Raw genomic sequence first — 27929 nt, forward strand, 5'->3', positions numbered from 1 at the left:
TGAGCCAAAGGGCGAAGCTCTCAATTTACCGGTCGATCTACGTTCCATCCCTCATCTATGGTCACGAGCTATGGGTCGTGACCGAAAGAACGAGATCCCGGATACAGGCGGCTGAAATGAGTTTTCTCCGCAGGGTGTCTGGGCTCTCCCTTAGAGATAAGGTGAGAAGCTCAGTCATCCGGGAGGGGCTCAGAGTCGAGCCGCTTCTCCTCAACATCGAGAGGAACCAGATGAGGTGGCTTGGGCATCTGATTCGGATGCCTCCTGAGCGCCTCCCCGGTGAGGTGTTCCGGTCATGTCCCACCGGGAGGAGACCCCGAGGAAGACCCAGGACACGCTGGAGAGACTATGTCACCCAGCTTGCCTGGGAACGACTCGGGATCCCCCGGGGAGAGCTGGAAGAAGTAGCTAGGGAGAGGGAAGTCTGGGCTTCCCTGCTAAAGCTGTTGCCCCCGCGACCCGGCCCCGGATAAGCGGTAGATGATGGATGGATGGATGGACGGACAGTACGGGATAGCGTGCCCCCCGCCTCTCTGCCTTTGTTTTAACTAGTGAGCGGTCTTTTTGGCTGCCATCTTGGATTAGGAAGCATCTGACTTTGTTTACCTACAATGGCGTGCCGCCATGTTTAATCGCACGCAAAGATTTCTCAAGAGCGGATTCGCCTTTTTGATACTTTCACCTGCAGCCCAAGAATCCCACAAAACCGACGTTTCAATGTCTGTGGCCAAAACGTTCCTTGAACACAAGCGTGGCTCTGCCCGTAGCGATAAGAGGAGCTGTGTGTAATAACCGCCCGGGACAATCCATCAACGGATCTATACAATCTTATTACCGGTGCAGGTAAAGCAGCGTCGATCCGAGGCGACAGATGTGCTCCTATAAGTTCACGTCAGCTTTGTTCCAGAGCCACGCGGCAATGACAGGCCTAACCTTTAAATGCAAGCCTGACAACTTAAATCTGCCCACTTTGCCCGTTTTGCCTGTTGTTGCTTTTCCCCGCAGAAGGAGACAGCAAAGCAAACGCCGCCCCGCGGCAGAATTGATTAAATGTGAATAACGTATGAGCTATGAGCATGCAACATCGCCGGTCAGTAGGACGGGAGGGAGAACAACAACTGTCGAGCTCATTTGCCGGCGCTCTGCTAAATCGCTGCGGCATTCGCGAGTCCTCGGCGGCGGGACGATTACAGCGCCGGAACACGGGCGGCGTTTTGGACGAGTCTGACGTGATGCATTTGTCAAAACGTGACTAATCACTAACTCGAGCGGGGTTTGAACATGCAGAATGGTTCAAGAAAACATTTCTCAAAAGGAGCTACGGGAAAGCACGGATGGGTACGTTTGAACGTTGGAAAGACGCTCGCGTCTGTACCGTTTCAAAAGGCTCCATTCTTATACAACACTAGCGGGTTCGCCGCCCTCCAGGCGGCTCATCAGCTAGTTCCTGCGGAAGGCTGGTAAGGTGGGCCTTTGGCCCACAAAAGTGTTGTTGCTTGGTTCAACTTTTTGTTCATCTTCATTGCTTATCGCGAAAATAAAGAGATGTTTAGCTCTACTAAATAACTAACAATTTCATTGCAATGCTTGTGGGTAGACAACATTGTTTCGCTAAGATGCCCGCGCGATCGTAGTGAGCCACTGCCTGAGCGGCGCAGTGGCGGCGCGCAGCGGCGCGGTGAAGTAGGTACGTTTTGAAAAGGGACCAGACGGAAGGACAGACCGCGTGCAGGACCACGCGCAATATATATATATATAGAGATGATTACTGACCTTATGGACGTGGCGGGCTGAATAATGGTCAGCGTCTACATGAACAAGCCCATGACTGGCTAAAATACTGCCTGACAAAACGTCAAATGTATCAAATATGTTGTCGAGAGATGTTGCGGACATGTAATTCCTCATTGTGGCTTCAGTTGCGGGGCGGCCCGGTAGTCCAGTGGTTAGCACGTGGGCTTCACAGTGCAGAGGTACCGGGTTCGATTCCAGCTCCGGCCTCCCTGTGTGGAGTTTGCATGTTCTCCCCGGGCCTGCGTGGGTTTTCTCCGGGTGCTCCGGTTTCCTCCCACATTCCAAAAATATGCATGGTAGGCTGATTGGTCGCTCTAAATTGTCCGTTTCTGTGTGCCCTGCGATTGGCTGGCAACCGATTCAGGGTGTCCCCCGCCTACTGCCCGAAGACGGCTGGGATAGGCTCCAGCACCCCACGCGACCCTAGTGAGGATCAAGCGGCTCGGAAGATGAATGAATGAATGGCTTCAGTTGCCTTAAACTACTTTTTATTGACCTCATTAATATTCTTTGGGGTAGCGGGATTGTTTGGTTTTGGAGTCGCATAACCCGAGGTTCATTCGCATGGCCGCACCAGCCACATGATGGCGCTGCAGCTCTGAAGCCATTCTTACCTTGGTGCGCACCCCCAAATATAAGCGAAAAATGCAAAGCTTTTCCTTTCAAAGCCTTTCCACCAATGCGAGTATACATGAAGAGTTCAATATGCCCCGATTGCAGCTAACGACATTGAAAAAATGATTATCCCCTGCAAGAAATGTGACTGGTCGATAGACCAAAGTGGCCTTTAAGGAGGGTCGAGAAAATCCAAACGAAAAAGAATCTTTGTATTCCCCCCTCAGAGAAATAAACGTCTTTCCAACAAAAGGTGTTGTACAATCATTTCACCCTGATGTGTTCTTTTGTGTAACTCTTTGCGGCGGAATGATGTCTTCGTCAATAGCCTCTCTGTGTGACTGAATTTGGGCATCAACAGCCAGCAACAGATCAACATTTGCAGACGCCCACTAAGCTTTGCCGTAATCATGTTTGGACAGAGATAATCTAATTCCCAGTCAATTATCTTGGCTTCCAGCGAACTGATAATGGTTTGCTCTTAAGCAGCAAATTGGCAACGTTAGAATGTAAACATCATGTTTCACGCTAAACGCGTTGGCTCAGTGTATCGGGTTTCCTATTTTCTGGTCGGCGGACACTTTTTCATTTGCGGGCAAAAGTGGAGCCGCTCGACGGGATGCGAGTGCGCCGAGGGGGGTCCGGACCGCATTATCTTTATCAGTAAATCCCATCCGAGGCGGACGGGGGAGCGGCCAGGCGGGAGGTGGGGGCCGGATCAGCCCCACGCTGGCATATTTCCCCGCCGACACGACAAAAGCGGCCACGCAGCGGCGATGAAGAAGATATTTGGACTTCCAATCAGTCAAGACGACAAGCGCACATCACGTGGCACCGACACGCGCTCTAAAAATATCCCGCCGCCGCCGCCGCCGCCGTCCAAGTAAGCAAATGGAATCGTGGCGTCTGACTTGTGGCACAACGGCGTGCATGTAAATCCCGAGCAATTATTTGTCGGATGCCTGAGCCTTTCGGCGGGGAATACCAACGACCCTAACGTTTGTTTTGCTGTTGGGATGTAGCGGCCGCTTTGAAAGACAACAAACTCATTAAAAATCGGCCGCCTTACTTGTCGGGTTTTCATTCATTCATTCATCTTCCGAGCCGCTTCGTCCTCACTAGGGTCGCGGGGGGTGCTGGAGCCTATCCCAGCCGTCTTCGGGCAGCAGGCGAGGGACACCCCGAATTGGTTGCCAGCCAATCACAGGGCACACAGAGACGAACAACCATTCACACTCACACTCATACCTAGGGACAATTTAGAGTGTTCAATCAGCCTGCCACGCATGTTTTTGGAATGTGGGAGGAAACCGGAGCACCCGGAGAAAACCCACGCAGGCCCGGGGAGAACATGCAAACTCCACACAGGGAGGCCGGAGCTGGAATCGAACCCGGTACCTCTGCACTGTGAAGCCCACGTGCTAACCACTGGACTACCGGGCCGCCCTTGTCGGGTTTTACTTCAACAAATTCAAAATGTTGAGAAAGAAAACGCATTCGGCGGACCGCGCCCCAAATACACGCCGAATTACATTTGTGGATTGAAACGAAATCCTGTGTGACATCATTGCCACAAGATTGCTATTCCGATTTTTTAAAAAAAGACTCGTATTTGTCATATAAGTTAAAACTGTAAATGGTCCGACAGGACAATATGTACATACTGTATTTTTTAAACGATCGTCTACAAGACAAGCCCACCCCCGATCAAAGTTTGTACCATTTGAATTTCCTAGGATGGGCGAGCAAAGCGCCTCGGCTGTTCTCCCGCCTCTCACCTCGAGTGACCCCAATGAGAACGCACGGTATGGAAAATGGACGGATGGACTTTCATTTCATTTCGTAGTGCAAAGCGGATATGGGGTGATGACAGTCATTATACGAAAAGAAGAAAAAAAAGGATCGTTTGAAGCAGGATTCGATTGCTTTTCTCAGAAGAACACGACGCCGTACGCTTGAATATTCTAAAACGGGCCGTCCGCGCCACTCTTCGGGCAAAATAATGAATGCCGTCCAAGCTGGCATGACGCCGTGACATTTGACCCCCCCTCTATCAATAAAGCAGCGGGGGGAGATTCATCTTCAGAGTCTTTCTGCCTCGGCGCAGTAACTTTCGCTTCAATGAGGATCTTCAGTCAACAAACCTCCCGAAGTTCACAGTGGAAAGGCACAAAGGATGAAATCAATAAAACAAAACAAAACAAAACAAAACAAAGTCGGAAAACAATCGGCTCACAAAACGGCCGTCCCGCTTTTCCTGGTTGGCCGCTGGCGGGAACGCTGGCGCGGGTGCTCGAAAGTGACAATTCAAGGCGGGCGTTTGATTTCCAAACGCCTGCATCCATAGAAGTAACCAGCGCACACCCGGGAATGTTTTTTTTTTTTTTTTTTTTTTTTTTAGGACAGAAAAGTCACGCGTGGGAAGCAGCAAAGTGTCATCAAAGCAGCTTCGGCTCCCTTGGCAAAAAAAAAAAAGTCTTGCGCACACCAGGCTGCTTTCTGCATGCGGTTATTCAGCCAACACACAATCAAAGCTTTTATGGCTGTTAGCGAGGAAGCGCGGCCGCGTGCGACCACGGCGTGATTGTTTTTCTTTTCACACGCGCTTGAAAAGCCATCCTTGGACTTATTTGTTGACTTGACGCGGCACTTCGCCGGCTGGGTGCCGCCTCACTCGGCGCTACTTGAAAAGTCGTCAAACGCGTTAAAGTCTTTATGTCTTTAGCCGTAGCGTTGCGCGACAGAATGTCAATTGGCGGTGAATTTACGACCGCATCTTACTGTTTTTTTTTTTTCTTTATCATCCGCACAAAGATCGAGTCGCATCTGAAGACCCTCCACAAACGCAAAGCGAGTGCAGGCGACAAGAAGCAACGCGTCTTTTCTTTCAAGTCGAGATGAAGTCAAGAGGTAGCTAAGCGATCGCAACGTGAGCCGCGGGAGTCAAAAGTGAACAAGACGACGTTCCCGTTCACGCTGCAATAAGAGGAGAAAGGGTTTCAACGACAGTGGCACCGCGGATGCCGGCGAGTTAACGATGTGTTAGCCATGTCAACCCCACTTAGCTTCGAAGGGACCCGCGCGGAAACGCAACCGGCGCCGTGGCCGTCGCCAAATTGAATACAATGTAGCTTTAAAGTTAAACACAAGTGAACCATAGCAATGTGGCATGACCGCGCGAGTGACTTTGTTTTGCGCAAGTCATTAGCTCAAAATGTCAGACGCTCACCCGTTGGCCCGATGACGAGTTCGATAGCGGATACCGCTCGAAGGCGCTAAATCAAAAATCTGACGCACTTTTCCCCTCTTTCCTTCCACCAAAGTCGTCTTCTGCGTATCTATAAATAGACATCAATATTTAATGCCACAAAAAAGGAAGAGCCCATTTTCTCCTTCCACCAGATGCCATGAAGAACAATGATGCGGCGCTTTGGCTGCCGCTCCACAAGAAGCCAGAAAGTGCAAACTCGAAATGCACTTTAAAGCGAGGCTCGGGCTCTCTCCGGGAAGTCATTAGGTCAGAGAGAAGTGTGGAGGATGGTCGGCGAGGGGGCTTTAATAATGAAGAGCTCGGCTACCGCGGGGGGGAGATTCTGCCTGCAGCAGGCATTTCCACCGTCATGGAAATAAATGAAAGATACTGCGGTACCCCCCCCCGACCCGACATCACATGTCCCGACTGCCCTTTGAAATAAACCGGACAATAAGACTTGTTATGGTGATTTTTGGCTGAGGGCGGTTTCATCCCTAAGAGAGTTCCGATGACCAAATTATTAAAAACAAAAAAAAACTTTTCAAGAAGTAAGTAAAGCCAAAATAATAGAACAAACATTTACGATATTCTCAGTTATCATTGATTTTTTTTTTCCTTTCCAGCTCACAAAAGAAAACAGGAAAGCATGGGCCGGCGGTATCGTTGTGCTAACTACGTAGCAGCGGCTTCACGAGTAGACGGGTTTGTCTCCACGCACGGTTTAATCCGGATACCGTTATAGCGTGACAACACATTTCATCCGGCGACTTGTTCTGCCAGTGCACGTACGCAAGGATAAGCTGATTCTTATATTATTGCGCGGCATCATATGCTCCCCTCCATTGTTCCGTTAATCTCTCAGGCCAATGCAGCAGATGCTAAATATTACAATGGGGAACGCGGATCGGGCAACGCTGCGGATTGTGTAGGTGACGCCCCGCCCGTTCTCCGTGGGAAACAAACAGATCATAAATGTTTTCTGAAGAAAGTTTTGACTTGAATGTTGATTTTTTTTACGGGCATTATAAAAACAAGCCAAAATGATAATGTAAAATATATGTAGGGCGGCCCGGTAGTCCAGTGGTTAGCACGTGGGCTTCACAGTGCAGAGGTACCGGGTTCGATTCCAGCTTCGGCCTCCCTGTGTGGAGTTTGCATGTTCTCCCCGGGCCTGCGTGGGTTTTCTCCGGGTGCTCCGGTTTCCTCCCACATTCCAAAAACATGCATGGCAGGCTGATTGAACACTCTAAATTGTCCCTAGGTGGGAGTGTGAGTGCGAATGGTTGTTCGTCTCTGTGTGCCCTGCGATTGGCTGGCAACCGATTCAGGGTGTCCCCCGCCTACTGCCCGGAGACGGCTGGGATGAGCTCCAGCACCCCCCGCGACCCTAGTGAGGAACAAGCGGTACAGAAGATGAATGAATGAATGAATATATGTAATGGAAATATATGTAATAGAGTACGATTTTCTTGCGAAATCCTGCGAAATATTGTAGTCATAAAATAATCAACATCATTATTCTCCTCGTCATTACGAGCCACATGCGGCCTTTGATCCGATTTGATCTGATTACGGCGTCTAATTACCGGGATGAAAGCGAACACATTCTGTAAATATAAATTGCGCAAATTCCCATATGTGTGTCAACTCACGGAAAGAGTTTGAAATGAACATGTTGGAATTGTGGTCCCGCGACTCCCGTTATATCCTCGCTTTGCACTCATCTGTGACCGGCCTCACCTAACCACGGGGAGTTGCCGAATGAATTTCGTTGACATTGTTATGATCCAGATCGGATTTCAATTCGCACGTATTTTCCCCCATCTCATATAATGTCTCCGAAACCTGCTGAGTCACAGAGTACGTCATCATCATCATCATCATCGTGCATTGCACTATTCTGAGTGTCGTCGCCCCTCGCTGGTCTGATGACAGACGAGCGAAAGACCTCGGGGAGCTCTCATTCGTTGTTTTGACTGATTGGTCGGAACGACGAAGCGCCAACGTGAGAGAGAAACGAACGTGTCGGCGAAGCTGAGGGGTCGAGAGCAGTCATTTTCAACGCTCGCCACGCTTGATGACGGCGGCGGCGGCCCTTCAAGGCCATTTTGGCATCATTATTTATTTTTAGATGTTTGTTGTTGCCGTTATTCATATTTCAGTCCCTTCCAACAAGCTTCACTGGGTACACTTGACACGGCTGACAAGAAGGCACACTTGTCAGCTCAGTTAATGGGCTGCGTTCTTGAGCGCCTATCTCAGGAGAGGTTGCCACTTGTCAGGTCATTTCTACTTCTGTTTGGGAGATTAGGACCGGAGTCACGTGGCCATTTCCCCCGTCGCCTTGCGCAAGGCAACCTTCCCGGTCTTGATTTTGCTCAGCTTGCTGCTAATTGGAGTAACCGACTTGCTCAGCGACTTGGTTCCTCACTCAATGCAAATGGAGCTTTAAGTTGCTTTGCATGTGTACATCGGTAGACGGTGTTTAATGCAAACCGGACCGAAGCAGTTTGCTCCGTAATTAAGTTGGGGTGCAAAGAAAGTCCCATCGAGTGTACTATTTACTACTTTCATTACAGACTGCTACAAATTGGCCTGTATGCGACTAATTTCACAGCAAGCGCGATGGCAGAGTGAACAACTCTTCCAAAAAAAGAGGTTGCAAGCTGTTTCATGCCACTTCGAGTTGTAGTTGACGATCAGAATAAACATAAAAAGACGAGAAGTGAGCGCTGTGCATTTACAACAAGCGTATAGTTTAGCCTTTAATCCGCTAGCTTAATGCTAAGTGTAAAATCCCCCCCCCCCACCTCCTACATCACAGGTGTTATGTCGCAGACCACCCCCAGAAAAAGTGAAATCAGCGATATAGAAATACCCTATTTAAATACCCTCCAGGCATGTTTTAGAGCATTTACAGCACCTGATTCATTTAAAGTCTTGAAACATACTTTTAAAATAACATCATCGCACATTCAATACAAACAGTACGGTGCAGCAAAAGCAAGAAATATTCCAAACTCACAAACTTCTAACAAAATAGATCAATACTCGTGCCCAAAGACAAGAAAACAAACCCATCACTTTCTGTAGGCGTAAAAAGCAGGATGACAGCGGCTGACCTTCAAGAGAACAAAAACTCATTAAAACCATGTCTGCTGCCATTTAATGGTCGACACTGTTGGACTACTGTGGATCAAAATGGAGTTTCAAAAATAAAAAAACCGAACTAGAAGTCATAACTGCAGTGTTTTGACTAAAAATGGGAATCTCATCGAACCCTTGAAAAAAAAACAGATCTTTGACCACAAACTTTGTAGCAATCCATGTCAGTCAATATAAAAGTACTCCAAGCTATTCTTGAACCTCTGCAAAGAGATGAGACCTCTCCTACTGTACAGTGCATTTGTCTGTGTGTCATATACTGCCCCCAGGCGGCCATGGCGGGAAGCAGCACGATGGCCAATTCAACTGATGCAGTGTGACAAAGTACAATATTATCAACCAAAAAAAACGTACGACACATTTTTTTTGTCGTTATTGGCATTTCCATTCATTTCAAAGAGGAAAGAGGATTGTCACAAAAGTTCGCACCGACGGGCTGTGACATTTCTCCACTTGCAACTGCTTTGCATCTCATTTTTATGATCGGCTCATAATACGTGCATGCGACTTCAAACACAAGTGATGAAAAAAAAAAAACTTTTTGTCGATGTGGGTCTATTCTTAACCCTGCGGGAACATACTCATGTTTTGCCAAGGGGTGGGGGTGGGGGGGTTCTCCCCATCTCTTTGTTTTCGCCAGCTGCTATGTATCACCTACTTCAGAGATGAAATAGCAGATTACAAACATTATGCTGGCAGGAAAGCCGTACTTAAACACAGAAACAGAAAAAAAATATACAGTATATATAAAAATAACAGACTAAATCAAACGAGCATCTGAATGGGCGCGCAATTGCTTCTCTGGGATCGTTTAGAGCAAAATTTAAAGCAAGTTTTGGAGAGCGCACTTCTGACTTTGTTGTCAATAAAATATATATGTAACTAAAGAAGCCGATTGGATTTTTCAAGACGTGAGGAAACAAATTGGGAGAAAATCCGCAAAGATAATGACTTAGGAAATGATTTGATGATTACTATTGTGTGTGACCTTTTATTTGCTCGTTGTGTACAAGTGATTGACCACCCCCCCCCCCCCCCCCCCGCCTACAGTGTGAGGTTTCATTTGCACTTAAGTCGTCTCACAGGCTCCACTTCCGAAACAGTTTTGCTAGCATACGCCCACACGATGCACACGCCGGTGTCATTTTCATTCGATTTGTGTTATTGGACAATATAGGTGCGAGTTATACATCGCCGGTCCTTTCTGTTTCGCCGGTATTTAGCTTTCCCGCTCGTTATTTACTTGGAGTGGTGCGGAATAAACTCTCTCAAGGTGAGACGGGTTCTGTTTATCAGCCGGCAATCGAGTGAAAAAGTATCAATGGGTTTGCTGAGCAATTATGTGAAAGCTGATGTAATATTTTGTAGTTTACGGAGTCACATGATGTTTTTTTTGTTGTTTGTTTGTTTTAGAGATGAGCATGAAGATGAGACTCCGTATTTAATTGCACACGACGGTTCTAAAAATCTAGAAATAGAAAAACAGGCTCATCAAATTGCCAGTAATAGAGAGAGAGAGCACATGGGAGAATGCAATTGTTACAAACATTTGATCCATAACACAGCTTCAGTTAATCAATCATTAATCAATCACCCCCCTGCCCTCGAACAAGATGGCTGACAATGTAGATGGGGGACATTTCTATAGTTTAGCACACCGATGGGTGGTTGGTGATTTCAGTTGGTGTTGTTTCAAACAAGTCTGTTCCTCAAAACCGTCATGTCCCCCCCCCCCCACCTCCACCCCACCTTTGGTGTTAAAATGACTGCTTTCACCTTGGGCGGAAATCACAGGAAGCGCCGTGAGAGGCACTCGTGTCGACATTGCATTCACTTTGAATTTCAATTTGAAATCCGTGCGAGTGAAAATAGAATAAAGGCAGCAAAAGCAATCCAAATATCCTGTCAAAACGACTCCATATGAACGTGAAAGACAAGCCGGCGAGCAAGCCGGTAAAAGTATAATCAGCCTACTTGTGAAGAATTATGGTGAACTCCACCAGACATACTAATTCCGTCTGGAAAACATATTTTTTTAATACGCTTTCTCTGTCAACAGTAATCTTTCAATCAAGAGATACCACAAAAATAAGTCGTTCAGCAACCCAAGCCGCTCTGATCTGAAAACATATTTTGCCATTGAAATGAAATGAATCTAGTCCAGTCGCGCACTTTTTTTAAATGTGTTTCTGTGCGGAGGATAAAGAATATATACACGTGAGCGCCGTTGTATTGTCTGTCTTCATGTGTGAGCCGAGAGCTCAGATCCGTCGTCTCACTTTTGGGAGCGGCGAGTTTCATCGCACGTCACCCGCGCACATTTACAAGCGGCCAGCAAGAAATCGGAACGAGTGCAAAGCCAAGCAAGTCGGCGGAGTGGCTCTAATTATATCAAAGGTGTTTCCAAACAGGGCGGCCCGGTAGTCCAGTGGTTAGCACGTGGGCTTCACAGTGCAGAGGTTCCGGGTTCGATTCCAGCTCCGGCCTCCCTGTGTGGAGTTTGCATGTTCTCCCCGGGCCTGCGTGGGTTTTCTCCGGGTGCTCCGGTTTCCTCCCACATTCCAAAAACATGCGTGGCAGGCTGATTGAACACTCTAAATTGTCCCTAGGTGTGAGTGTGAGTGCGAATGGTTGTTCGTTTCTGTGTGCCCTGCGATTGGCTGGCAACCGATTCAGGGTGTCCCCCGCCTACTGCCCGAAGACAGCTGGAATAGTCTCCGGCACCCCCCGCGACCCTAGTGAGGATCAAGCGGCTCGGAAGATGAATGAATGAATCCAAACAAACACGATCAAACTTTTTGATTGGTGGGTTGCGCGGAATCGCCGCTGGTTCGGCGAAGGCCGTTCGACTTTTCTTTCACGTCTTCCAATTCACCAACTCTTCCACGGGAGCCTTTTTCAATTATTCATCCGACCATCTCGCAAATATTCAAGAACTAAAAGCATCTTAAGGTGCAAAGTCAGGCCTTCAGTCATGCATTGGAAAACACCCACCGGCGTGGATATTCTTAGTCTGTCAAAATGCGACGCGCTGGTCAGTCAACGAGGTGCGCTTGTTGATTTTTTGCGCCCTGAAGCGTGAACCATGCCAGCACTCTGCCTTGCTATATCTTCCATCCAAGCGGGCTGGATTACAATTAGCTCTGGCAGGAAAGGAAATGACTACACACACACACACACACACACACACGGAGTGCAGGCTTTCATTTTTGAGGATCAACGTGCATGTGCGTCCGGTGCATACATTAGCGCGTTTGCATTGTGTGGAAATAAACAGCTTTGAAGCGCGCACGTCTTATGTTAATAATGGACAAGACAGCATGCTAATCGGTATATTTACCCCCCCCCCCCACCCCCCGCCCTTTGAATGTCGTCTCAAAAATCTCGCGATTCAAGGTGGAATCAAAATGTAGACTCTTCTTTGAATGCCGCCCCCCTCCCCCGCCTTTTTCCTTTTCAAATCCAAACGAAACCAAAAGTGTCAAGGTAATAGCGTCGTTTAGTTTGTAATTTAGGAGGGACGGCGCGTGACATCATCAGCTGGCTTGAGGTTTGTCTGCTGAATGAATCTGGTTTGGGGGGGGGGGGGGGGGGGGGGGGGGATGAATCCTTCCCTGTGTGTTGGGGCCGCTGTGGGCCAAGACTGCGAGACGGAGCCTTGTGAGCACTCGGCCTCCGTGCCAGGTGGCAGCTGGGGGAGAGAGTCCCCCCCCCCCCCCCCGGCTAGCCTCAACGCGGCGTCACTGCGTCCCATCAGCAATCATGGCAACACAACATCCCAGCTATGCTAACGTCCGTGACGTCAACGCAAAAAAATACGCAGCGCTGTTTTTCACTTGCCGGCTTCTGACACCCTGAGAGGTGTCGGAGCACGGCGAGAGCACAGAATAATGCGGGGGGGGGGGGGGGGGCTTGTCCTGCGGGGGGCTTGCCCTTCACCCTTTCAAACCTTCTGACTGACAGACATTTAAAGCCGCGCACTCTTTTCAGGCGCTTGCTTGATGTTTGTTTTATTCCGATTTCCCCTTCCAAAGCAGCCCTACACGGCGTGGGGGGGGGGGGGGGGGGCGGCGTCAGTATGCAGGCACTCAAATAACACCTTGATGGGCGAGGCATGGAGGAAGTTTGAAAAATCCAAAGAATAAATTACATATTTCTGAAAGGAAAAAAAAGTCTTTGTATGAATTCCCCCCCCCCCCCCTTTTGCCGACACCGCATGACGTCAGCCTTACTTGGAGATTTTTATGATGCATTGCAGCATATCCATCATACAATAACGGCCTCATTCTCACCCAACTCATTTTATTTTACCGCTGCCCCTACGAGACCTATTCTCATTAGAATATCTGGCAGTTGCGCTTTACACCATTAATAATTTATGTCCTCCCCCCCCCCACCCCCATTTCTAGCCGAGACACTCCCTCGGATTTAACTCCGGTCATGCCAAGGCTCCTCAGCAGGAAACTTATTGATTCATTAATCACATTTTCAATTAAGTATCACCAGGAGATTTAAAAAAAAAAAAATCTAATACGAGCCCCCCTGGCGCACACGGTGTCTCCTCCAAGGACATGAGCGCATCCGAAAATTAGATTTGAAAATGGAAGCTCACTCTTTCAATTGCTAATCAAGGTCGTGTGTCACTTTCCGGCCAATGGCGTTCATAACGTGAGACGATCTATCGATGATTGGATTGGAGAGCATTAAACGGTGAGGTGATATTGGCACATTGACTGCAATGAATGTTTGTGTTCATCAACTGCAATCCAATTGTTTGCCGGCATCCACGAGTATATTCAAAAAGACACCACTAGAGGGCAGCACTGAATGGATTGTGCATATATTATGAGTGAAGATCGGATCGGAGGTGAAACTCGGATTGCCACGTGCCCGACACACTCAAACAGAGTATGTGCATGGACAGACGCATTCGGAGCAAACTAATTTTCACAGAGAACAAGAAAGTGCCAAACGTAGCTGAATGAGAGTATAAATGGAACTCGTGACCAAAAGTCATGTCAAATAAATGATAGTTTTGTATTAAGGAATGTCCAATGTATACGTAACAAACTTTACAACATGTATGTAGCTGCATGGATGAAAGAAAAACGGTTCTGTTGCTTTGATATTATAAAATAAACCATTTGTATTTGTCATTTTACAAACATTTTACAACTCAATCAACAAACAATCTGAGCGAAAAAAAGTTACATATAAAAAAATGCTGACTTTTCCTGACACAGAAGGAATTATTTCATCCATTCATTCATCTTCCTAACCGCTTGATCCTCACTAGGGTCGCGGGGGGTGCTGGAGCCTATCCCAGCCGTCTCCGGGCAGTAGGCGGGGGACACCCTGAATCGGTTGCCAGCCAATCGCAGGGCACACAGAGACGAACAACCATTTGCACTCACACTCACAATTAGGGACAATTTAGAGCGTCCAATCAGCCTGCCACGCATGTTTTTGGAATGTGGGAGGAAACCGGAGCACCCGGAGAAAACCCACGCAGGCCCGGGGAGAACATGCAAACTCCACACAGGGAGGCCGGAGCTGGAATCGAACCCGGTACCTCTGCACTGTGAAGCCGACGCGCTAACCACTGGGCTACGGGGCCGCCCGGAATTATTTTTGAAATGATTATTATTATTATGACTATTAGTATTTTCATCCTCCATAATTAATAATTTCTTGAGGGCCTAAACATGAGCAAAAATTCCCCAAACTTTGCACACATGCTGGGACTGGCGATCAATGTCATCATCTAAAAGTACACACACACACACACACACACACACACACACACACACACACACACAAAACGGCATTGTAGCGCCCCCTACAACGGAGCCCAATCCCTACATGGTTGAACTCGGGGGGCTCATTCAGTGGCTTCACTTAGCGACTCTGGCCAAGAGGAGTGAGACGAGCAGTGTCCCAAATGAGTTTGGTTTTCCGGGGCGGGGGCTGGTCCACTGCCCCTTTGCGCAGCTTGAGGAGCCAAACATCACCTCTGCCCCGAGACTGATGACAGCAACACTTTGCTGACATCACTGAACGGATCCGTCAGCTGTTTTAAGGTCTCTTCAGAGTAGGCGAAAGACTGCCAGAAGCAGGCGAGCGCTGAGTCAGCCGTTAAAACTCAGACACCCTCGGAAAAGCCGTAATGGCCACTAAAACGTCAAATGTGCTTTTTTCGGGGAAAACATTCCAAACGCCGCGGTTCGCCTGGAGCGCTTCATCTGCTCATTTATGTTTCGGGCGTGGCCAACCGTCGGACCGTTTCTGACGACTCGTCTGGTTTTCCTAGCCAAGACCCGATGAGGGACACTTGAAGAGCGCCGAACGACCTTTTCTTTCACGCAGACCTCCTCTTTGCGCTTTGTAATCGACTGGAATCCACATGTGGTTTTTGTCCGAGCGCCGGGCCAAGAAAGTAATGAGGTAGGCGCTGGCCTCCTTCTGCCCTGAGGAACACCAATCGCTGAAGGAGACAGCGATGCCACCTGGACGGAGCAGGATGTGGACTGAAACGCCAGGCCCCGAAGGCGGCTTTGGCAAGCTCCATGTTTGGTTTTGTGTTCATGTCCGTTTCCCACCCCCCCACCCCCGAGAAACATGTAAAACAGAGATGGAAAAAAAAAAAAAAAGACGGCCAACCGTGAAAGGTCAACAAAACAAAAGGATGAAAGCAGCACACTCCAGTTCATCTTGGCGAAAGTGAAATTCTCAATTTGACCGCCGCGGTGGCATTTTCTGACATGTTGGTCACGTGCGGCCGCACGGGGTGGGGTCACTGCCCAAATCCAAAAACGGAAATACATACATGAATTAATAAATAAATACAGTTGGTCCTCCAAATGGGTTTCTGTTGCGGAAAGCAATGCTCATCGATTGTGGTTGTGTGGGAAATTTGCACATGCTTGTGTATTTGTTTTTGTTTTAGTTTTTTTTAGCTGATTTAGAATTTTGGGCAGACAGTTTCTATCATTCAAACAGTAATAATCGTTTGAAAGAAAAAAATCCATCCATCCATCCATCCATCTTCTACCGCTTATCCGGGGCCAGGTCGCGGGGGCAACAGCTTTAGCAGGGAAGCCCAGACTTCCCGCTCCCTAGCTACTTCTTCCAGCTCTCCCCGGGGGATCCCGAGGCGTTCCCAGGCCAGCTGGGTGACATAGTCTCTCCAGCGTGTCCTGGGTCTTCCTCGGGGTCTCCTCCCGGTGGGACATGACCGGAACACCTCACCGGGGAGGCGCTCAGGAGGCATCCGAATCAGATGCCCAAGCCACCTCATCTGGCTCCTCTCGATGTGGAGGAGAAGCGGCTCGACTCGGAGCCCCTCCCGGATGACCGAGCTTCTCACCTTATCTCTAAGGGAGAGCCCGGACACCCTGCGGAGAAAACTCATTTCGGCCGCTTTCAGCCGGGATCTCGTTCTTAGCTCGTGACCATAGAAAAAATAGAAAAAAATATGTACTGTATATAATATTATGTAAAAAATATTTAAAAAAAAAAAACTATGCCGATGTCTCTTTCGAATTCCTTTTTGAGTTCCTGTGCGTTCCACCAGAGGGCTCTGTAACGTGCCAGCATGAGGCAGCCATTTTGCATTCACACGCTAGCGGAGGTCGATACCAATCGTGTCAGAACAGGATGCTGAATATCATCAAAAATGACGGAAATTCAATTATCTCGCAGAACGGCGATCCATTCCACCAGCTCGACACATCTCTTCAGTAACTTCATTCCTCGGAATAATTTCCAATTGTGCCCGGGCCGGGAATTACCTTACGGCGCACGCGTTTCATTGAATGTCGCCGTTCTGCAGCGTAATTACATTTGCAGAGGATATGTTGTATTCTGTTAATGCGAAGAAAAAAAAAAAGATGGGCGTCAGGTTTCTTTGTCTGGAAAGCCAATCATAACGAGTGGATTAATCGAAGGACGCAGGGATGGAAATTGATTGAATCCTTGATTTATCGTGGAGTATCAACGTTTTCTGTGATCCAAAAAGGAAGCCTTCCCGCTGTCCTACATGACTTTTGGATCTTCCTTAACGCAGGATGCATTTCAAACAACCTTGAGCTGGATTTAAAAATCAAAATAAAAAAATTAAACTGGACGACTTGTAATAGCTCATCTCATTCACAGCCAAACAATTGCATCAATGGTCCATGTCGAAATACTTGAAATCGCACGCGGCAGAAAGCAGCAGCCCCCCCCCCCCCCCCCCCACTTGGCATTCAACATGACAATGCTGCTACCACAAAGCAAACGAATATCAGACTCATTAAGGCTGACAAGCAGCTTTGGTGTTGCAAGCCGTTATCATTACGGTCCATTTAGACAACACTCAGAGAGCTGGCTTTTTTTTTTTCCTTTTTTTTAAATTTCCGTGCCCGTGCGGAGGGACGGGACAGATCGGCATTGGCGCTTGGGTTTGTTGGCGCGCACAAAGACCGCAAAAAACGAGCGGACGCGGGGATGTGCGTGAGCGAGCCGCTGGAGGTGATGAAAATCCACGTACGGGATCCAAAAAAAACTGTCTGCATTTTCATCTTGGGCCAAAGAAGGAAACCGGATGCCATAATTCTTTTCTTCTGATTCTGGCTACACCAATGCAGTGTTGACAAACGCAAAATAATAATAGTTAAAAAATCTAAATAAAAAAATCAAATTGCCAGCAGCGTTTTGTGAAATTTCAGAGAGACGCTCTTATTTCCTTCCTCGGTGCCGAGGCATCCTCGGGGAGGACAAGAGTATTGGGCTTCTCATTTCATGCACAGTAAGAGAGGTAAATAGTACCTTTATGTTTTTTTTTTCTTTTCCCTCATGTGGCTGCAAGGGAAATGATACACACGAACACAAAAACTCTCGCTTTCTCACTCTCTTGTTATTTTTATTTTTTTTTTAATCACTCTGAGTTGAAAGGGAAATTCAGGACAGCCATAGCGTGTCGTCCCATTGCTGGAAAATTGAAAAAGTGTGAGAAATGTGACCTCCGGGCTCGAGTGAGGCAAAGGTCAGAGCATCATTAACTCCACCACAGAATGTTACATTTTTTAAAAAAAGAGAGATTTCTTTCTTGGCAACTTTGGGGCTACGAATAATATTCGCTGTACATTTTTGTGGCTGCTGCTTGTCAGACTGAAATACCGCTGCCACAAAATGCGCCTCTGAGTGCAGCAATTGTTATTTAAGACTTTGGAATAAGAATTTGGAATGGCTTTTTAACTTTATTCCAATAGAATTTTTCTTGAGTTGGTTCGTCGAGCTGTCCAGGGGATTGTCTGCGATCTTGTTGAAATTTGAGAATCGCGAATGACTTCATTTGTCATCAAATTCAACGTCGATATCGCGATTGAACACAATCTTGTGGTTGTTATTCATAGTTGAGGCTCGCTAAGGATCAACGCTCCACTTCCTCAATTTTAAACTTTAAAATCTAAATGACCTTAAATGGAAGTCACATGCATGGAATTCATAATGTGCAAATGTTTTTTTTTTTTCTTTTCCAATTTTCCAATCCAATTTATTCTCATCAAGCACATATGTCAATCAAAATCAGGATGTGATCTTTGGTTCTTCACCCGTTTTTTACGATTATAATTAAAAATATGATGCAATCAATGATGATGACGATGAGATCTTCATCGGATTCAAACGCCGATGCCACAAATGTTTCAAGGCTCTTGAGCAATTGAAGATTTCCTAAGCCTCTTCAACTTTATTCCCGTGCAACCGATAATTCAAATTGCAAGTACAAATTGAAGTCAGCCCCCCCACACCCACCCATGCAAGTCATTCTCTGCTTTCCACCAATAATTGCACAGAGGAGGGATGACGTTTTGATCCACATTGTGCATTCCCACATCAACGGCGTGCTCGCTCCCACACTTGGAGCTTCGGAGCAAAATCTCCAAGAGGGACAAATGCAGCCCTGGGGGAGACGTTCACCTGCTGCACTGTATGATAGCATACACACACGCTGAACGTGACTGCCCCCCGACGCCCCCCACCTCAAATACGCCAGTAATGTGCTATGATATGGACAAGAAGTCAATGTCCAACTCTGCTCTTCATCACGCATGCACAGAACAATTCAAGCATGCGTAGGGATGCCAAGTTTAGCAACCCCCCCACTCAATCGCCACGCTTGTCCCTTACCTTTGCGCTCATCCGGCACCGCCGACGGCTCAGCGCATGGAAATAATCCCAAAAAAAGGGCCAAGAAGGTGAGGAGAAAAAACTCTGACATGTTTTCAGAGAGCGGGCTGATCAGGAGCCACGGCGCGTCTCCCCGGTCCCGGTGTTCGCTCCTGGCCCCGGTCCAGGTCCAGATCCAGTCTCCCCCCCCACCCCTCCCTCCCTCCTCTCCGGTCTCCTCCTCCACCACGCGCTTGTCAAGCGCCGTTATTCGGAGATGTCCAGAGTAACCGGCGCAGCGTACACCCTCCTTGCTCCCCGACGCATGCACACGGCTCCGTGCAGCCTTACGGCAGCGCGTGGATGACGGAATGAAGGAGAGAGAAAAAAAGAGAGTGAGACAGAGGAGTGGGATGGGATGGGATAGGATAGGATGGGAGGCGGATGGAGACGGAGAAGTGTGTCTCGATCTGCTCTCGGCCGTCTTCTTTTTGTCACAGATGAAATGTCGTCAAGGTGGCGCAGCTCGTGCGGGAGTCATCACATTGGTCAGCCCGTGCCGGGTGCCGGGGTCTGCTTGGGACTGGATCAGCCTGGCAGGCAATGAATTTAAACTCGGGGAGGAGGGTGGGAAATGAGGAGGTTGGGGGGGTGAGGGGGGTGGAGTCATTCTGCTCCCTCACTCTCTCTCGCAAGCAGAGGTTCATTGCCTCATTCAGACAGCAGCTTTAGCACACCTACTGGAGTGTACTTTTAAATGGGATTCAGATGCTGTACAGCGAATAATTCCCCATGAGATTGATGGAAATGCAATTCATCTGTTCCAGACACCCCCCCCCACCCAAAAAGAACAAAAAACTAAGGCACATATCATATTATATGTAAAGTATAGTAAATAAATTAAATAGAATGTCAAGAATTAAACTGTGCATGCATAAGGCTTCCTCTGTAGTGTGTAACCCGGCCACTGGGTGGCAGTAATATACAATCAAGCAGATAAACGAAGAAGAGTTTCACTGCCAAATTCCCACCTTGGGGCACATTGGTTTTCTTTCATTCATTCATTCATTCATTCATCTTCCGTACCGCTTGATCCTCACTAGGGTCGCGGGGGACGCTGGAGACTATCCCAGACGTCTCCGGGCAGGAGGCGGGGGACACCCTGAATCGGTTGCCAGCCAATCGCAGGGCACACTTAGACGAACAACCATCCACGCTCACACTCACACCTAGGGACAATTTAGAGTGTTCAATCAGCCTGCCACGCATGTTTTTTGGAATGTGGGAGGAAACCGGAGCACCCGGAGAAAACCCACGCAGGCCCGGGGAGAACATGCAAACTCCACACACAGGGAGGCCGGAGCTGGAATCGAACCCGGTACCTATGCATTGTGAAGCCCACGTGCTAACCACTGGACTACCGGGCCGCATGGTTTTCTTTCTTCCTAAAAAAATATTTTAACTTCAGCGAATACAAACAACAATGAGAACCGTTCTACCAATGTGATATCGCATCCGTGGATAATTTGAATTCTCTTGTTAAGGACCAATAACATGCAGTGCATGGGTGCCAAGATGGCGGTCTTGCTGTGTCCTCTCTCAGTGAGGAGAAGAAAAAAAAAAATGTCAGTGCGATTGATAGCGCCACATGTTCGGGACTTCTGCTCTGCGGCTGACCCACATCTCCAACCGGTCTCAGTCCCCAGACCCGTCAAGCACACATTAACGACCGCCTCGCTCATGCCAGTGCCTGAAGCCGTAATGAGTTGCAGTCGAGACCTTCTTTCACAAGCTGGTCCGTGCTAATGGAAAAAAATAAAAAATAAAAAACTACCCCCCTCCCTTGCCGCCCGAACATTAGTATGGGCGCCATCTCCTCATCCCCCCTCCCACCTAGGCAACAGGAGGCCCATTTCCTCGCCACTTTAATTAGAACTCATCATCAGATTCTGTTGGTTAAATAGCGAGTTGATTCGTTAAGATCATTTTACTTGTTGCCTATAAATGCTTGAAATGCGCAATATGTGCAGCCGCGCCGTGAAATCGTGCGATGAAATCACTGGACGGAAAGCGAATCTGGTTGCGAAGGAAGACGTGAAGTCACGAGCGGGCGCTTGCTATACGCCGGGTTAGGCTCACGCATCGGCCTGTGCGAGCGAGCTCAAACGTTGAACACGTTGGACCGGTTGATAGTTGACCGACTAAATAATGGCCGCACGGACTAAAAATAAGAATTAAAAAAAAAAAAAGGTAGTGGCGGTGCGTTCAAGCCGTTGTCAGAGCAACGCGATGCATCTTTGTGGGAGCCTCGTTAGAGCTCAACTTTCTGTCGATAACAACGCTTTCCTCACTGTAGCTTTGTAACGCGCAATGTGGTCCCCCCCCTCCCCCATATAAGGAAAATAGCATACCACTAAGCGGTACTTCAGAAAAACACAACATCGTAATATAATTAAATGCGGTGTAAAGAATTCAACAGTTTGTGCATCATGAATTAATGCTTCGGTTCAATCCAGATGTGCTGCTCCTTCTGCTGTTCCTGCCTTGCTCAACGGGGGGGAAGCATAATACAGTCCTAAGGAGACTGTTCCTGTCTGTGACTCCTTCGGCGGCAATAAATATTGGTCATCTCTCACAAAGAATAAAATACTTGTGGTATTTATTGTCTGTCCATATCTAATTTTTTTTTTGTCCATATGTAATTTTTTTTTTATCTTTGCTTGAAGGGATCTCAGCCACAATTCTTGTTGCTAAGCGTTAGCCGGCCAAGAGCGATTTCTAATCAGTGCTAGCCTTAAGCTGGTGGGCGTTTTTCGTGAAAGCGCTATATAAATCAGCATGTATCGTATTGTATTGTATTGTATTCAGACAACGTTGTTTTAAATGCGCAATGGGGAATTCTCTTTGTTTGATGTTTACTTTGATGCTAATCTTCAGTCAACAGAAGACAGAGCCTCTTTTTCCAAAAAAAAAAAGAAAAATGCACTTGTGCGCTCCATGCAATAAATAAATAAATCCACAACTGTAATTCAATCGGTTCATCTTCACCACTAATCAATCTCCGAATCATTTTAAAAGCAACATTTTCTTGCCGTCCCCAAAAAATAGCATGCAACTGTCAATCAGCGTAATTATCCCTCGCGGTCCAATGAAAGCGGGTCTTGCTCTCCAACTTTTGCATCAGAGGCAATGTGTGTGGCAGGCGCTCCCCTGCGCGGCAGCGGCGAGGTCAGCCTAATAAGGCACTCATGCAATGCGTGGCACTCGCTTGCACCGCAGGTCTTGACATGCAGGACGCCTGTCATGAGTACACACCGACACGGAGCCACGTGCCGCCTGACCTTAATGCCGGCGTGAATTGCACACACTGCAGGTTTTCTTTTCAGCTCTTCTGCTACATTGCTTTTGACTGGTATGATGCTTCGGGGCCCGGGGGACCTTTTTCCAAGGACTCCCCCCCCCCTCCACACCCCCTTATAATCCTAGCCCCAAATAAACATTACTGCCATGATCACCCCCTATTAGTTTATGGTTCACATGCTCTTTGTTTCAACGTAAGCCTAACCTAGAAGACTAAAGTGTATCTGATATGGATTAATCTATTGTTTGTTTTTCTTAATAATAAAACGAGATCCCGGATACAAGCGGCCGAAATGAGTTTTCTCCGGAGGGTGTCCGGGCTCTCCCTTAGAGATAAGGTGAGAAGCTCAGTCATCCGGGAGGGGCTCAGAGTTGAGCCGCTTCTCCTCCACATCGAGAGGAGCCAGATGAGGTGGCTTGGGCATCTGATTCGGATGCCCGCTGAGCGCCTCCCCGGTGAGGTGTTCCGGTCATGTCCCACTGGGAGGAGACCCCGAGGAAGACCCAGGACACGCTGGAGAGACTATGCCACCCAGCTTGCCTGGGAACGCCTCGGGATCCCCCGGGGAGAGCTGGAAGAAGTAGCTAGGGAGAGGAAAGTCTGACAAATTCCTTGTGTGTTCTACACACTTGGCCAATACAGATGATTCTGATTCTGATAACAAGACCGTGAGCATAGACGAGTGAGTTTACAAAAACACAATCAGTGATGCCGACTTATATTTCGCGACTTTTCCGCAATCGCCGCCAACCCAAATTTATCAAGATCAAAGCTGAAGAAAGTCAGTTTATCTTCATGCTAACCAAAAAAACGCAAAAGGCCACATAATTAACTGCAAATGATGTTTGGATGTTCCGGGCCCCCACAAGTTCCGTCCCTGCAAAGCCCCGTCGAAGAAGCACTGGACCGCAACGCCGAGTTTGGATGGCGCGGCTGTTATTTGAAGCGAGCGGGCCACCTCTGGCCCTCCTTGATCCTGTCATCTTAGCGGGCTCATTAGCAACCTCTTAACGGCGGGTTCGCGCCAGACCGCCCCCCGTGAGTCAAAAGCCATTTTGTAAAAAACCAGCAAAGCGAAAATATCGGGACGCATATTGACGGTTATTCGTGGAAGAGGAAGTCGATGTTTGGGTCTGAGATTGAGCACGGTTCTCAGGACTGCTTGCAGGCAGATGAGGATTCGAGGATGGGAATGGGGTGGGGGGGGGCTGCGGGGCTTGTTCATCAGGGAGAGGTTTGGCAGCCCATTTGCCATATTTTTCAAACACTGTTGTCTTGGAAAAATTTGCTTTCATTCTAGCCATCACTGCAAGAGTAACTTCTGTCTTTGCTCTAAGTTATTACGGATCAAATGTTCTCAGGGATGCTTTTTCACCTTGTAAGTGATGACTATAATCACGTGCAATTGGTCAAATGATATTTCCTCATTGGATGAAATGAAAACGCCGTCAATCTGTTCAATGAAACGCAAACAACAACAACACCGAAAAACAAGAAGCATGTTTTTTTTTTTTTTTCCCAAGATGGCGCCCGAGTAGGCAGCCTTCGGCAAGTGCTCTTCAAGAGCCTTGCTTTTTTGTTCTTTTTTGCTGTTTTTGTCTTTTGTTTTGTCACATGTTGTTTGTTGTTTCATTGTGTGGACCTGATATGGACTGTTTTCAGCGCTTTTTGGCCACGACATTCGTCAAAGGAGCAGTATCTGTGCTTGGTGGTTGCGCCTTCTCGGCAGCACGCCTGTACCAGCACAGATTTTGATTGGGAGGAATGTCGGCGCCATTGACTGTCGGTGCTGGACAGACCTGGGGCGCTTGTGTTTTTTGCGCCAGTAATGGGCAGCATTTTTCACAACCCCGATTTGTTCAGTGGCTATGTCAGCGCTGTTGGACAGTTGGCGTTGGTGCGGCTGGATGGATGGCTGCTGAAGTTGAGGATGAGGAGAGAAGAGCGTTGGCGAAGAGCGCCGATGCGTGTTTGGAACCGTGAGTCGCCGCTTGGAATTGAAGTGGATTTCCATGGGACAGGAGAAGTGAACCAATCTCTTTTTTTCGTCAATGGATGCTACAGCTTCTTGTTGACTTTGAAACTTAGCTTGTAGCCGACGTGTGCACATTTTGAGCATGACGTCTCTGATCCACTGGTTCAAGGACACTTTGCTTCTCTCCTCTTTCATCTCATTTGGAACCGTGAGTCGCCGCTTGGAATTGAAGTGGATTTCCATGGGACAGGAGAAGTGAACCAATCTCTTTTTTTCGTCAATGGATGCTACAGCTTCTTGTTGACTTTGAAACTTAGCTTGTAGCCGACGTGTGCACATTTTGAGCATGACGTCTCTGATCCACTGGTTAAAGGACACTTTGATTCTCTCCTCTTTCATCTCAAACCGCTTCAAACAACAAAGCGTGTGACGGAAAAGTGGTTAGGACTGCACGACTGTCCGTGTTTTATGTTATGTGTTGTGTTTATTATTTTACTTTATGTTAACTGTTTTGTAAAGCGCTTTGTTACAGCTGCTGCTGTTGTGAAAGCGCTATATAAATCAGCATGTATTGTATTGTATTGTATTGTATTGTAAAGTGTCATTCTCTTTGATCACTCTCTATTGTTACTATTTTACTTTTCTCTGATTTATTGATGTTATATCGGATATTCTCACTTTACGACTGCATCAAAATAGAAAGTCGTCTGCTGGGCGGCCGAAGAAGACATGGTCACGTGGCACAACCAGGCACGCTCGGTTAATTTGTCATATTTATGGCATCAAAGTGTTTTTTCATGAATATTTACTGTAATTAATGACTTCTACTTTACACATTATGATGAAATTCATTCCCGAACAGAGACGAGTGATTTATAGTGAAACAAGCTTGCTCAACACTGACATGCTCATTTGTCATTTCATTATTCAAACTCAAATAATCAACATTCATCCATCCATCCATCTTCCGAACCGCTTGATCCTCACTAGGGTCGCGGGTGGTGCAGGAGCCTATTCCAGCTGACTTCGGGCAGTAGGCGGGGGACACCCCGAATCGGTTGCCAGCCAATCGCAGGGCACACAGAGACAAACAACCATTCGCACTCACACTCACTCCCTAGGGACAATTTAGAGTGTTCAATCAGCCTGCCACGCATGTTTTTGGAATGTGGGAGTTAACCGGAGCACCCGGAGAAAACCCACGCAGGCCCGGGGAGAACATGCAAACTCCACACAGGGAGGCCGGAGCTGGAATCGAACCCGGCACCTCTGCACTGTGAAGCCCACGTGCTAACCACTGGACTACCGGGCCGCTATATCCACTTATAATATATATATATATATATATATATATATATATATATATATATATATATATAAAGGGATTCTGGTGGTTTGATTTATGTATACACACACACACACACATCTATACATGTGTGTGTGTTGCCTCTTTCACAGAAATCCATCAACGGCCTTTGTCAGGGGAAACAATCACATGTTATGGTACAGAGTTGATTGGTCTTCAGTCCAATTTCATGCATATCTTGGAGGAAATGAACATATTACATCCACATCTCTCAAATACTGGAGTGCTGACATTTCCCCGGCTCGTATAAAATTGCAAGGAGCAATTTCAAGTTAATCTCCTCTGAATGAGAGAAAGAAACAAAATCGTCCTGTACGTATTGATGCCTATGGAGAGAAGCTGTGTCCCATACATAAGTGACAGAATGACACCTTGTCTTCACATGTTTTTTTTTTCTGCAATGTTTCCTGTAAATGTTTTTTTTTTGTGTGTGTGAAATGTGTCTCATCAACATCACAGGAGCCTTAACGAGATGGTAAATTCCTCATAGATGAATTAGAATCTGCTCTCGTGCTTAACTCACTACTGCCATCTAGGGATATAAACACGTCACACTCCACACTCCGGGATTCAAGTCTGTAAAGGTGTGTGTGTGTGTGCCAGTGTGATTATGACAGATGAAATTACAAAGGAAAAAAGGGGAAAAAGTAAACCAGAACAAATGGTCCTCATTAACAACTGGACACATCAAACATTTCTAGATTGGCAGGATGTGCAGTGGATGAAGAGGCTAAACGCTTCATAGTTGCAATGTTTAATTGCAGTTTCCTGTTTTATTTATTTTATGACAGCTCATCAGTGCGAGGGCTGTTTTTCTTTTTTTTTTTTAAAGCCACTCAACCTAATGACTGCGCTCATCTCAGTTCTGTCCCTACCAAGCTTCACCCGAGGATTTCTAATTAATAATCTTAACATTCGACATCACAATTATGAAGTACGTCATTGGACCCAATTTAGTGTTGCTGTCACTCGTCATGAATAGTCTCCATACAGAAAGCGTTTGTATTGATCTGCAATTCCAAATGAATCTTGTGGATAGGAAAAATGCAGTGGTGGTTAGCTGCCAGATTTTATTTTGATGAGCCAAAACTGCACCGCAGATATTTGCAGTCAAGCTGTACAATTTTTTAAAGGGCTTGCCATAAGTGTTGATTACCCACGTTAGGATTTGCGACTACAAATATCGAACAAGTTTACGACCGTCAGCGCAAGAGTGAGTCTGGGAGGACAAGAGATTGAAGATGCTCAAATGTGGCCCCATTAGCAGCATATGTGTACGAAAATTATCCCCTCAATGGCCGAAGAGGAAAACGAGAGTCTCGCAAAGCCCGCATGAAGACCTCGGAAGGTGTTTCGCCGTGGACACAAATGGTGGCCATGCCGAGATAGAAAATCTGCCCGCGCCACATCATTGAGGGAGAGGCTCCTTCCTGTCTTTGATTTAAGAGGTGTGCGGCGGTAGAGTGGAAACGAGTGAGCGAGGCTGCTGTGTCGGCGGACCTTTCTGAAAGCCTTTCAACTCACCCGCTACCACACGAAGTCCATTAATGGCTTTCGATTAGATCCACAGTAATTACTAGAGGCATTAATAATAGTTTTTACTCTGCGGAGTGGGAAAAAAAAATACATGACACAGGCAGAGTGTGCTGAGAAGCAGTCCAAAGACCTATAATAGATTAGATGTATTTTGATTGATTTTTGTTTTATTTTTTTCATGGTCGTCAATTATATGTGAATTATTCCACGGGCCAAATAGGACTCCCGGGGCATTTATTCTTTATCCTGTGCAAAGAGCGATTAACTTTACTGCAGCTTACTGTGCAATTTTGGCCGCTTCCTTCGTGTGCCTTTGTATTATCAAATATCTAAGTGAATGACAATTGGAAAAGATTATTCGTGATCCGAGTCTGGTTACAAACCAATTCAATCCATATCTCAAGGCACCACTGTCGCCAAACTCCAAGTACGGATCATTTACAGAGACTGACACGACGGGCCTCCCCAATGGGGCGAACTTCTCGTCATGCGGAAGTACGGAGCACATTCATAAGCATTAGATCCCGACGCATCCTGACGACACATCAGAAGATTTAAATAATCAATGAAGATCCGCGGCGCTCGTGCGTAAACGTCCACAGCCGCCGCACGATCATTGCGCAGCCACCCGCGTCGGCACGACAACTGTGTAAATAATGAGACCTTCAAGAAGCAGGGAAAAAAAAAAAAAACATACTGCGCCACTTACTCTAGC

The 27929-nt window shown here is 47.3% G+C and overlaps 1 protein-coding gene across 10 annotated transcripts in view; it reads right to left on the reverse strand.

Annotated features, from left to right (window-relative positions):
* Positions 1 to 19571, reverse strand: part of lrp1bb (low density lipoprotein receptor-related protein 1Bb) — a 190523-nt gene extending 170952 nt beyond the window's left edge. For all 10 annotated transcript variants that reach the window (XM_052082609.1, XM_052082607.1, XM_052082605.1 and 7 more), the window contains exon 1: positions 18998 to 19571. In XM_052082609.1, coding sequence (XP_051938569.1) covers positions 18998 to 19088 — 91 coding nt within the window. In that variant the 5' untranslated portion in view covers positions 19089 to 19571. The remainder of the gene's footprint in view (positions 1 to 18997) is intronic.
* Between the last annotated feature and the right edge of the window lie 8358 nt (positions 19572 to 27929).

This window comes from Hippocampus zosterae, chromosome 12 (genome assembly GCF_025434085.1).
Source record: "Hippocampus zosterae strain Florida chromosome 12, ASM2543408v3, whole genome shotgun sequence".
NCBI lineage: Eukaryota > Metazoa > Chordata > Actinopteri > Syngnathiformes > Syngnathidae > Hippocampus > Hippocampus zosterae.